The 13,528-nt window shown below is 43.4% G+C and overlaps 2 protein-coding genes across 2 annotated transcripts; one reads left to right on the forward strand and one right to left on the reverse strand.

The window, feature by feature from the left end:
* Positions 1-5,067: 5,067 nt before the first annotated feature.
* slirp (SRA stem-loop interacting RNA binding protein) lies at positions 5,068-6,747 on the reverse strand. The gene is made up of 4 exons (XM_080549836.1): positions 6,663-6,747; positions 5,989-6,047; positions 5,781-5,888; positions 5,068-5,447 (listed from the first exon to the last, which is right to left on the reverse strand). The coding sequence occupies exons 1-4, from the start codon at positions 6,727-6,729 to the stop codon at positions 5,379-5,381; spliced, it is 303 nt and encodes a 100-aa protein (XP_080405962.1). The 5' UTR covers positions 6,730-6,747; the 3' UTR covers positions 5,068-5,378.
* Positions 6,748-6,946: 199 nt separating this feature from the next.
* Positions 6,947-12,945, forward strand: alkbh1 (alkB homolog 1, histone H2A dioxygenase; the record flags this gene model as incomplete). The annotated part of the gene is made up of 6 exons (XM_080549729.1): positions 6,947-7,084; positions 7,690-7,798; positions 10,162-10,324; positions 10,596-10,686; positions 11,981-12,174; positions 12,340-12,945. The coding sequence occupies 6 exons, from the start codon at positions 6,947-6,949 to the stop codon at positions 12,800-12,802; spliced, it is 1,158 nt and encodes a 385-aa protein (XP_080405855.1). The 3' UTR covers positions 12,803-12,945.
* Between the last annotated feature and the right edge of the window lie 583 nt (positions 12,946-13,528).

The raw sequence follows: 13,528 nt of genomic DNA on the forward strand, positions 1-13,528 counted from the left end.
CCTGTCTGTCTCTCCTATACCCTGTCTGTCTCTCCTATACCCTGTCTGTCTCTCCCTCCTATGCCCTGTCTGTCTCTCCTATACCCTGTCTGTCTCTCCTATACCCTGTCTGTCTCTCCTATACCCTGTCTGTCTCTCCTATACCCTGTCTGTCTCTCCTATACCCTGTCTGTCTCTCCCTCCTATGCCCTGTCTGTCTCTCCTATACCCTGTCTGTCTCTCCTATACCCTGTCTGTCTCTCCTATGCCCTGTCTGTCTCTCATATACCCTGTCTGTCTCTCCTATACCCTGTCTCTCCCTCCTATGCCCTGTCTGTCTCTCCCTCCTATGCCCTGTCTGTCTCTCCTATACCCTGTCTGTCTCTCCTATGCCCTGTCTGTCTCTCCTATGCCCTGTCTGTCTCTCCTATACCCTGTCTGTCTCTCCTATACCCTGTCTGTCTCTCCTATGCCCTGTCTGTCTCTCCTATACCCTGTCTGTCTCTCCTATACCCTGTCTGTCTCTCCTATGCCCTGTCTGTCTCTCCTATACCCTGTCTGTCTCTCCTATACCCTGTCTGTCTCTCCTATACCCTGTCTGTCTCTCCTATGCCCTGTCTGTCTCTCCTATACCCTGTCTGTCTCTCCTATGCCCTGTCTGTCTCTCCTATGCCCTGTCTGTCTCTCCTATACCCTGTCTGTCTCTCCTATACCCTGTCTGTCTCTCCTATAACCTGTCTGTCTCTCCTATACCCTGTCTGTCTCTCCCTCCTATGCCCTGTCTGTCTCTCCCTCCTATGCCCTGTCTGTCTCTCCTATGCCCTGTCTGTCTCTCCTATGCCCTGTCTGTCTCTCCTGTGCCCTGTCTGTCTCTCCTATACCCTGTCTGTCTCTCCTATACCCTGTCTGTCTCTCCTATACCCTGTCTGTCTCTCCTATGCCCTGTCTGTCTCTCCTGTGCCCTGTCTGTCTCTCCTATACCCTGTCTGTCTCTCCTATGCCCTGTCTGTCTCTCCTATACCCTGTCTGTCTCTCCTATGCCCTGTCTGTCTCTCCTGTGCCCTGTCTGTCTCTCCTATGCCCTGTCTGTCTCTCCTATGCCCTGTCTGTCTCTCCTATACCCTGTCTGTCTCTCCTATGCCCTGTCTGTCTCTCCTATGCCCTGTCTGTCTCCCCTATACCCTGTCTGTCTCTCCTATGCCCTGTCTGTCTCTCCTATGCCCTGTCTGTCTCTCCTATGCCCTGTCTGTCTCTCCTGTGCCCTGTCTGTCTCTCCTATACCCTGTCTATCTCTCCTATGCCCTGTCTGTCTCTCCTGTATGCTTGAGATCTTCTGTTGACAGGAAAGAGTACCTGGGAGCTGAAGTACCAGGCTGTACCAGGATCTGTGCCCCGTGCTGGACAAAGCAGTTTCAACCGTGCAGAAATAACTTTAATCATTTATGGACAGAGTGTACGCTGATAAGATGCAGGGAATGTTTCCTGGATGTACAGTCTACAGGTTTTTCGCCCTTGCTTGCTTGCTATGCGCCGGTGGTCCTCGGGCCTCTCCTCGGGGGCCCCCGGCCGCCTTGCGTGCTTGGTCTGTTCCGCCGCTGGGGCACCTACTTGGCTAGCCTGGTGTGGGGCTATTATGGTCTGTGCTTGGTTGGGCCGGGTGTGCTGGTGGTAGGGCGGGTCGGGTGTGTGGGGTGGCTGGGGCCCCCTGGGGGTGGATTTGGGGGCCGCTGCTGTGTGCTGGTAGGCAAACTCGTAGTAGTCGCTCTATGAGTAGAGGGCTGCAAGGGAATTTTCCTGGCTGCACAGTGTACAGGTTTTTTACCTTTGCCTGCTTGCGGCTCTGTCATCATGTGAAGCGCATTGAGTCACATCTTGTGAGAAATGTGCTATACAAATAAAACTTGATTTGATTTGATCATTGGCCAGCCTCCAGTTTCATCATGTTCCTATCAACATGGCTGACTACGTCCTTTAACTATGATGGCAGACGAAGACAAGCCATGAAGCTATACCTTGCACATTCATGTATAACATATTTGGCATTTCTGTCACAAAACGAATTGAAATCAGTAACGTAATCCTAAACTATACACTGCATCTGAGCATCTGACTTAAACTGTGACTAAACTAAACTAGAACTCATGTTCTGTGCTGCCAACCAATTATGCACTTGTCTACTGTTTACAAGTTTACAATAGATACTATTATCAATATCTCAACTGGTCCAGATAGTGTTCTAGATTCTCACAGACCAAGGATAAGCGTCAGCTGATCCTAGACCAAGGATAACAGTCAGCTGATCCTAGACCAAGGATAACAGTCAGCTGATCCTAGACCAAGGATAAGAGTCAGCTGATCCTAGACCATGGATAACAGTCAGCTGATCCTAGACCAAGGATAAGAGTCAGCTGATCCTAGACCAAGGATAAGAGTCAGCTGATCCTAGACCAAGGATAAGAGTCAGCTGATCCTAGACCAAGGATAACAGTCAGCTGATCCTAGACCAAGGATAAGAGTCAGCTGATCCTAGACCAAGGATAACAGTCAGCTGATCCTAGACCAAGGATAAGCGTGTTTCACACACAAGGGGCTGATAGAGTAGTAGTCGGTTCCTTGCTTCCTGCTAAACAGAAAATTGGCATGGAAAATAAAATACTCTTGCCATAGTCAACCCAAGAAGAAACCACGAGGGAAAACCTAAAATCACACAGCACCCTCACTATCAGCCTATAGGACTAAGTGCCTGAGATTTGCTAGAGTGTCTGCTAAACTGTCCATCCCTTTACTTGAAGAACATACCTCTTATTACACCGTTAGGGATAACAAGTACATTCTAACAGGAATCAGTATTTAAATGAACACAGGCCAGATATATTAATAACAGTTTATGTTTGACACTGCCTGAGCTAGGTCCAAACTAGATTTGGGGATGTGTGTGGTCCTTTAATAGCCAACAGACTTTCTGGATGGCATAGGATTGCCATTACACAGTTAGCAGTACCACTAATAATAAATAGATAGTTCAAGTAGTTAAGTGGCTGTGAGTTTAAGGTTAAGGTAGTCTGTATGCATAGGGTGTGCTTGGGGATGATAGTCAATTGTGACAGGGTCTGATGGAAAAGTCTCCAAGTAGGGCAAGGTCATTTTCAGTGTTTTCCAGATTATGAAAGGGCAGATTGTAAACTTTCAAATTATGTGTCATATATTGAAATATGAAACAAGTTGAAGAAGTTATGTGTATTCGAATGTTGATACCCCCCAAATCAACGAACAGAGAAGTTCAGCCTCAAAGTTTTCACAGACACTTGTCACAGGCAGGTAATGGGTGGGAACAATAGCAGGTTAACTCCACCCACAACCACTCCCCCATTACACTACCTATCATTATCTACCTGTCATGTCAGTGGGGTTGTCAGCTAACCCTCAGGAAACAAACTTGCAGGGCTGACATGTTTAAATTGCTAAATAATAATAATAATTAAAGATTCATGATTTTGTATTGCCATGTGTGCCACATCCCACATCTCAAGTACAAGAGAGTAAAATTATTATGGCTTCAGTTTCAGTCGACATTGCAGCAGCAAGAGAAAAACAAAATGGCAAAAGGAAACAATAATAATGTTGTGTTAGTGTGTATGCATTTATCATAGTAGTCCATAATGCATCTAGTGGGACTTGTGTAGTTCCTTCCCATCCCATCTGGGCATCAACGCTGTAATAAAAATAGAAGACACTACTTTTAAAATGATAGAATAAATAAACAGTACAAGGCAGCTGTCTAATAACAATGTTTTGCTGTGGAACATAGAAACAGAGATGAACTAATCGGTTGGTCATCCATGAGCTACAGTGCAGGTGAGGGGAGACAAGGCTGTCAGATTCTCTTAAGCACAAGGGAACAGAAGTTAACAGATGTACACCTGACACCTTTTTCCAAGCTGATAATCTAGCCACACACACACACACACACACACACACACACACACACACACACACACACACAACCTCCTTCCAGGTGTGGAGGACAGATAAGCAAGGAAGTGTGACAAGATCTGAAACGACAGAAAGGAAGAGAAAATGTCTGACCATAGAATCTCCACAGTCATCCTGTCAGTTTCAACACCACCATGGAGTCACTCACAGGAATGGCTAATAATAAGGTTAACTGTGTGGATCTCCATACAATCAAACACAATGTATTATAGAGCATTAGTGAACATAATAGATTGGCGTAATAGTTTTAGTGGTGGCTATAGTAGCCTACTAGCTGTAGTGGTTGTGATGACTATCATAGTAGTAGTGATTGTTTATGGTAGATAGTATGGTAGTTAAACGGGACAGTTATGGCACTTCTCCATTGACAGAGAGAGAGTGACAGAGAGACAGGGACAGAGAGAGAGAGGGACAGAGGGACAGACATCATGCAGTACCACCCATGCAGCAGATAAGTGAGTTGGTGGTGTTGATGTAGAGGTAATCAGGTTTAACATGAGCCCCCTGATTACCTCTGCAGATGGAAGCTGAGATGCAGAGAAAGCAGGAGAAACAGAAACCAACAGAAGTGAAGATTAGTCTGTTGGTGTGAAGAGAAGTCAGGTGTTGATGAGACAAAATACAAAACACCATCAAAAGAAAAGTAGCTAGTGCTGAGCTCTGGTTTAGGGTGAGAAAGATGGGGAGGAACAACAGAAGGAAAGAGAAGAGATAGCCAGGAAAAAAGAAGAGGGGATGCAGGAGAAAGAAAGGGAGAGGAGGCATGTTTTGTTCCAAAAAAGAAGGAAGGCAAAGTGACATAGGCTCTATACAAGTTTCTGAGGAAAAGCTTTGGTTTGTGACTTCTACATCATCAATATCTATACGATTGAATCGAAATTACAGTCTGTTTTATCAATAAAAACATTTGATCAATAAAGACCATTTCATTCACAAATCAGTTTCTTTAACCATTCTGTAACATAAAGATTGTTGTTATTCAGAAAAGTGCTAGCATGTGTGATGAGCTTTTTATACCAGACATACTAAAGTCATACTAAAGCCCAAACCAAAAGTATACTGAATACAAGAAATTAAAACCATTTGAAATGCATTTAACTTCTTTATTACTTGAAGGGGGACTTATTTTAGACAGATGTTTTGTCGATGGATACAAGACACGTCACAAAAACATCTATCCAGTCAGTTTTTGACTTAAATTTACTTATCACATTCAAGAAATGCGGTACAGTATGTTCATCTTCTATTTCATAATCCGTAGTAGACAATACCATTACAGTTACCATGTTCCTCTCAAAATAAATGACAATAAATATAGAAATGAAAAAAACATTGAATTGGATCATCAAGTTGTGTTTCTTCAGGTTCATTCACACTCTCATACATACATTCAGTTCAAACACACATCAGCTTTCCTCTTCCTCTTTGTTTGTCTTTTGCCCCGCAAATGCTTTCCTGTTCCGTTGAACTTGAAGCTGAAAAATAGAAGGGAGAAAAACACAATGGCACAAATTGACATTAGGTACAAACATTATTAATTGTATTAATTCCATTCACATCATCCTTAAAAGCACTCAGGTTAAAGGTAGACTCAGCCGTATGACATATCAATGAAAGAGTTGTTAACTACCAGCAGAGATAACTAGCAAGACCATTTGTCACGTGTATGCCTCGCTTGTGCATAGACGTAAACGCAAACAAGTTATACGTCTTGTTTAGGTAAAGTTGAAACATCCCTGAAGTGATTCCACATCCCATGGTAACATCATATTGCTGAGTCTACTTTTAACAACCAGTGAAATCCTCACCTTGGATCCCTCCAGTATATGTGGGTCCTTCTGAAGAGCATTGTGCAGGCCTTCCTCAGAGCTATAGCCAACCCAACAGAAACCTCTGTGGAAGCCTGTCTCCCTGTCCTGTCAGAGACAATGTAATCAAGAAGTACTTGTTAAAAACACTGTCTATCTGTAAGGTGCCACTATTGTAAGGTATTTAGTACAGTGTTGGAATACTTACAAAAGGAAGGAGGCATTTTTTGACTTGACCAAATTGTCCAAAGTACTCCTTCATCTCCCCTGAAAGAAAATAATAAAAACATCGTATGTTAGTGTCTCTGCAGCAGTGTTTCACATCATATGACTTCAATGAGTTACCCTCTGGGCGGACCAAGTCCAACGTGTTGTTATTCTCAATTCCATTGTTCTAGCCCAGCATGAACACATCATAATAACCGCATCAAGCCCTTGATAAAACATTTTTTAATAATGAGCAGTAGATTACAAAACGTGAGTGCTTCCCACTAGGGCTGCACACAAACAGTAATCCAGATCCATAGTTATAGTAGCCTGTGTGTGGAGCCCGAGTGTACTGTGAAGCATTTAGCATGGGTCCACGGTAGCCCTGATGTTGCTCCTACAGTTATTGACATACATCTTGTATATTCTGTTTAGAAAAACACACGTGATATGAACAGTGGTGCAACAGAGATCGATAGAAACATTGAACCACCACCGTGCCACTACGAGCTACAGACAGGTGACAGCACGCATAGCTGCTTGACAGCTAGCCTGTTAGCAATGTCAAGGAAGCTCGCAGAGCACTATAGGGCACTCATGTAGAGCCATAGCGTAATATTAAACAGCCAAATTGTAGTACTGCTACTTGTTATTTGCCATTAAAATCATGCTTACTGCTTGCAACGGTCCATGGTATTTTAGACACGAACACCTCGAAAACCTTCTTGGAGGGCGCTGCCATGTTTCGTCCTTGGTAAGATAGACGTCTGACCCCAAACCACGTGACATAGAGATTCGTTTTAAAATAACTGCTTTTAAAATTAAGTATTGAATTTAAATAGCAAACAAATATATAAAAATGAATACATACAATTTCAATAATACTTGAAAGCATATTGTTGATTTGAATGTTTTTTTGTTTTTTTTATATATTTTTGAGTTGAAAGGTCATATTAGTCATGGCGAAGATGGCGGCCTCCGTAGTGGAACACGGGGAAGATGCGTTTAGAAAGTTGTTTAAATTCTACAAGAGAAGGAATCCTCCACCCGATTTCAGTGATGTTATTGACTTCTCCAAAATGCTGAAGAATGAAAAGGTGAATAAACTCTCAAAGCGATTCACATTGAATTTAGCTAACTGGAATGAGCTAGTCTCAGTGTGGACAGCCGAGGTGGAAACATGTTGACACGTACTATAATTAGCAATTATACAAAATGTCATCCATGGCTCGCAAAGGCCTATTCTAAAAATGCATAATCTTGTGGATAGTTTACCCAAGTATAATGTCATGTTGTTGTGAAACTTTATTTGACACTAGGCGACCACTCACTTAAGCCCAGCCCAAACAACAAACCAAAACAAAAGCCAGCTGTGTCTGTGCCTGTGTCTGTGAAGTAGATTGAAGTAGATGAAGTGGACTATTACATTGTCCTGGAGCCTGATGAGAGGTTCACATGGGCATTGACATTTTATTTGACATACTTTATTTATTTGACGAGCACAAGGGTGGTTCATGGATGGGTTGGCCAGCAGTATTATCCATTTATTATCAAGTGTTTTTCTGAGTTGTCATCTTTTGTAAATCTCTTCATAAAGACATGTCGCTTCCCCCCACCCACCTGTAATTCAAACATTGAGGTCACCTATCAAACATGTAGGCTACCGGTGATTATGATTTGATCAGTTTATGATGTTTGACAGGTCTTTCCCACCCAACTGAACCCAGCTGCAGTGAGTGATGGGGAGACTAGGACGGCAGGGCTTCGGCCGGTTGGAGACTGGAGAGCTTTCGGCCTCCAAGATTATCCAGGTAAAGGGCCATCTGAAGATTAAAGCTATTTTGTCAGATTTGGGTTCTTTTTTTTCTTCTTTATTGCCATCAACAACAGGCAATTAACATGAACAAAATCATCTTGAGATTGGGCTTCATTCCACATATGTAGTCTACCGGTACATATAAATGAAATAACACTGCATAGTGATATTATCCCATTCTGTATTTCTTATGATATAGTGTCTAATTTGTAGATATCTGTATGGGTCACTCATGGGTAGGGTAAATTAGGGTATTAATTTAGATTTTCTACTGAGGCTGTTGACTAAGAAATGGGAGAGTAGTTAGTTAGTGATATTCCTGGTAGCAAATTCTGTTCAATAGAAACCCAGCCTGTCTCTATATTCCTAGCCATCCAGGCCACCACTGCTCGGAGTTGAGCCGCCCAGTAATACAGTTCTAGGTTGGGTAAACCCAGACCTCTTTTCTCTTTTGTTGCCATTAAGATTTTCTGCCGAATTCTTGGTCTCCTGTGTTGCCAGGACCAGGATAGGCATGGATTGGAATTTTAAAAAGTAGTCTCGGTAGACTATTAATTCTCACTGACTCTATCCTACCAAAAAGTGATAGGGGCAGTTTATCCCATCTGCTTAACCGTCCCCAAATGTAACCACAGTTTACGGTCTTACTGTGGGATTCAAAATCACATTGTAGGGCTTTGACGGAGCTGGCCATTTCAAATGATGAATTTGTGACAGCAGCTGGTGAAAAGTGGACCAGAGCCCTATCCTTTCCGCGAACCTGCTCGAACACTTTCCACTAGCAGTGCTGGAAAATGCGCTTAAAATACAAATAAATAAAAACAGCTCTAAAAAAATGTTTGGTTCGTAATGAGACTATGTATGGGAAACAAAGCGCAGAGCGTGTTACAGCAGTTACAGCTTCTGAGGAGAAGCGGTCACGTGACACGTGATTATGATTGCTTCTAGGATTTTTGACAGGTTATTTATTTGACAAATCATTTTTTTTACAAAAAATTTTGGCATCACTTTCAACAGCGTCTTCAACCACGGTATTGACTAGGGATGCACCGAAATGAAAATTCTTGGCCGAGGCCGAAGCCGAATTTAAGGAAACACTTGGCCGAATACCGAATGTGTATCGGCAGTTTTTAATTTTATCATTGCATAAACTAAATACATTTTGCTTTTTATTCATGCTTCTCAAAGAAAGAAATTGAGATTGAAAAAAAATAACTTTTATTGAACATTCCAGCAGACATCAGTCTATACCAACAAAGCACAATAAATAAAATAAATCAGTCAAATTAAATGTTTTTGTTTTCCCTGAATAGCTGCTGAAAGAAAATCTTTGTAGGCCTACAACAAAAAAAGTGCATTGGGATAAAAGTGCTTTGAGCCTACTTTTTACTAGGCTACTTCTTTTCGTAAAATACCATATTTAACATTAGTTATATTATATATAACCATTTGCTTCAACACTGACGAAATTGTGACGTCAGCCTATGTGCTACAGTACAGGCTGCAATGTGGAACGGAAGGGTGCGTTCGTCAATTCGCTTTGGAAATCTGATCAGCACTCATGGAAGGCCTCTTGTCCAATCAAATTACTTGGTCCCTTAATGACGTCGAACCCAGTGTGCGCTCCGGCGCTCTCGATGCGAATTTACGAACGCAGCCAAAATGAGAAAGCGCGTGTCCGCTTTTATTCCGAAGTCTATGCTATAGCACACAAGGGAAGAGGTCGGTAATAACGATTGTGGGTAAACACACACATATATATATATATATATATATATATATATATATATATATATATATATAATACATAGTGGACACTGGCAAGGCTGTCATAATTATAAGATGTAGCAGCATGCAGTCAATGCTCGTCTCATTCGCTGAGCAGCATGGGATGCTTACACTGTATGATTGCGTCATCAAAACACGCCCACTATTCGGTGTAAAACATTCGGTGTTTTCACACATTCGGCCGAATACCGAATGTGCTTTATTTTGCGATATTCGGCCGAATACATTCGGTGGCCGAATGTTCGGTGCATCCCTAGTATTGACGGTATTGGTATTGACACCGTTGCTGTTTTCAAATGGTTTACTGTATTACTCAACCCTAGTCAGAAGTGTTTGTTGACTTTATATCCACTAACTTACTTTTAACTGTCCAAGAGAAATACCCTTCCGGGGACAATAAAGTTGATCTTAACACATCGCACCGTACTAGTCCCGATTGAATGTATTCAGATATGTAGAATCTCCTGAGTCACAGGAGTCAAAGTAAAAGACACAAGCATACTGTAGGTCTCTCTCTATCATGGTATTTAGTCTATTTTCCGTCACATATTTCTGGGATATCCTCCACAGGCTTCATCTTCATCTCCAACCCATTCCTCCCCGGTTCACAGCCCTACTGGGTGAGGCAGTGTCTAAAGACCTACCCGCAGAAACCTAACGTGTGCAACCTCGACATGCACATGCCAGCCACAGAAACAGAGGATATCTGGGGGAAGAGTGCAGAAATGCTCAGGTACGTCTTGGCGTCCAGGTTGCTCAAGTATTGTGTTGTTTTTTATTCATATTTTTCCCACCAGAGGTTGTAGGAGAGACGGTGAATAGCAAACAGAATGAATTCAATTCACACATATCATTTAGACCCAGCTCACAGTATTGCATTGATCAAGTTCACCATGCAAGTAAACCCATCCCATTAAACATGGAACCAGGCTGTAGTGCCACTGAGTTCAATCCCATCTTGCCCCCCATCTGAGCCTGAGGTCTTTGTGATTGATTCCCTACAGGACGAAAGGCTCAGGGAAAAGGGAACCCAAGACACTACTGGAGAAGCTTCGCTGGGTGACCCTGGGCTACCACTATAACTGGGACACCAAGGTGGATAACCAAGCCCTTCCACTGTGTTTAATACACTGATGCTTTTCAATGGGAGAGGAATGCTGCAAAGCCATACTTCACAGTTGACGTCACTACATTCACATCTAGAGTGACTCACTAGCACTAGCATAGTCAAAGCATGTGTGGCCATTGAAGGAATCAAAATCCACAACCATACCATTGACAGCATCAACTGAGCTAATTACTGCCATACCCTAGTTTTGGGACACCAATCCCTATGCTAAAGTTGGTGAAGCGGCATATGCCCAACTTTAGCACTGTGTACTGTAAACTACAAGCACATCTTCCGAATTGAAGTGATCACACAACATTCAGTTGTGAAGCGCTTAACAGTCAACATTATTACTCTCTTACATTAAGGCTAATGCAGATACGATAAGTACTTTCAGTTCAAAGCAGAGTGTGCTTTTGAATAATTAAAGAGGGATTGGGCCCTTCAGTACCAGTCGGCTCCTGGTCAGGTGGTGTGGGGTGGGGAAGGTGTTTGCTGTTGTCCGCTCCCCCCTTTTCAAGCCGGTTCGTCTATAATTGTGCAAGCATGACTCCTGCCTTCCTCGTTTATATGCTAATGGCGCCAAAGTGTTTAGTCCTCTGTCCTATTAAATCAGCCAGGAGTTGCGGCAGCGTACTCATTAGCTACGATCGCACCTCGATATCCACCAAATGTCTGACAACAACCGGTGAATTTTAAGCAGGGGTTTGTCTCTTAACCTCTCATCCCCTCCTCCTCCTCTCACCGCTCTCTCATCCTCCACTTCCTCCCTCTTCTGTGTCTCTCTCACTGGTCGTGGCTGGCTCTGTTGCTAGCGAAGCAGCTAGCTAGCGGCAAATGTTTGCCGTTTTGGAGGGAAAAGCAAGCAGGGTCGGAGCACAGCAAACGATTATCCACTGATTACACATTTATGCCCGAGTGAGAATGGATACACTGGGTACGCCCAGAACATTAACAAGAAAGAGGCTCAGAGCAGAGGAGGGTGTCTCTAACCCAGTCTTACTGAGCGAAGAGGCTGGTTGCTCCCTCACACACTGATACTGTAGTTCCCTTCTCATGAAGTTCACTGTCAGTATTCCTCCTTTTACCAGTTGAGAACCGGAAAGTATCTTCCCTCATAAGATAAGGAGTTGAAATGCACAAATTGGGACAAATGTTTGGTGTATTATATTGTGCTTGTGTTTGTGTTGTATGTAGGCTATATCTAATGACAACATGTGACATGTCATTTTTGATTGCAAATGTTAAAAAGTGGATTATGTTTTCCTTCCTCTATTGTAGACATATTCTGCAGATCACTACACCCCATTCCCGGCTGATCTCTCCTCCATTTCCCGCCATATAGCTGCAGCCTGTGGCTTCCCCGGATTCGTGGCTGAGGCGGGAATCCTCAACTACTACCACTCTGATTCGTCACTCGGTATCCACGTTGATGAGTCAGAGCTAGACCACACTCGACCCCTCCTGTCATTCTGGTGAGAGGGAAGGGCTATGATCTCTCTATCTATCTGAATGTAGTCATTTGCATATACATTTACAGTTACTACAGCAGAGAAGAGCTGGTTTCTGCTTGCAGGTTAAGTGTCCTGTAAAACAACACCATCCTCATTGCACTTTTCTCTCTCTTTGATTGATGGCAGTTTCGGCCAATCCTCTGTTTTCCTACTGGGCGGAACCCAGAGGCAGGACCAGCCCACTGCCATGTACATGCACAGCGGCGATATCATGGTGATGTCGGGCTACAGCCGCCTCCTGTACCACGCCGTGCCATGCATCCTACCCGCCCCTGAGGGAGACCTCTTACACCCCTCACTGGAGAAGGAGGGCCTAGGCCGAGGGATAGACCAGGGATTCTCCCAGGGAGAGGCCATCCTAGGCCAGCCAGTGTTGGAGGAGGACTGGGCAGTGTGCTCCAGGTACATCCAGACCTCCAGGGTGAACATGACTGTGAGACAGGTGCTGGGGTCTGGGCAGACTTTCCCCACAATGGACACTCCTAAACGGACAGCCTCTGGTCCCACGGAAGGGTACAACGAGATCCAGGATGGGAATGAGGGACTAAAGAGAAGGAGGAGTGACTCCAGTTGCGCTGTTGAGTCTTGACACACACACACACACACACACACACACACACACACACACACACACACACAGACAGACACACAGACAGACAGACAACACAGTTGGGACTACTATTGTGTACATGTTTTGAGGAGAAAAACATACTTTTAGCATACCAGGAGATACAGTACATATAGAATTATCTAATATCTTAATTTATTTTGTAATGGATGTAAATTGATAATCCTTAATAAATGTTATTTATGAAATGGTGTCACTTCTTTATTTCTAGTAATGCAAAGTATGTGAATAAGTTTGCACATTGTACATACTGTTTACTGGACTGAGTCCAGTAAAGAATACTGAAAACAAACCAGATGCATTTGATATTGTTTGATGCCAGAGTTTAGGAACCACACTGAGAATGTATTATTATCCATTGAGAAAGATTAGTCAACAGCATGATACTGCAGTGCAGTGCTCCCATAATGGCTCTTTCACAAAATCCTGAGCTTGGTTGGAAAGGTTACTCTGGTGAGAATAAGTATTGTATGCACCAAGAGGTCAAAACCAGAGTGCGAATGGCTGTGACAACCTCTCTGTCGCACATGCACCCACACACACACACGTACACACACACTCTCCCTTGTGGGAGACAGGTTTGACATGTTCGATAACATTAGGAACCCAGTTACCGTGGCAATGGAACACTTCTGTCAGAGCGAATACTGGGAGTGAAGTGACAGCTGGAGGAACGTACTGCCAGCA

The sequence above is a fragment of the Nansenia antarctica genome (assembly GCF_963989245.1).
Source record: "Nansenia antarctica genome assembly, chromosome: 1".
Lineage (NCBI taxonomy): Eukaryota > Metazoa > Chordata > Actinopteri > Argentiniformes > Microstomatidae > Nansenia > Nansenia antarctica.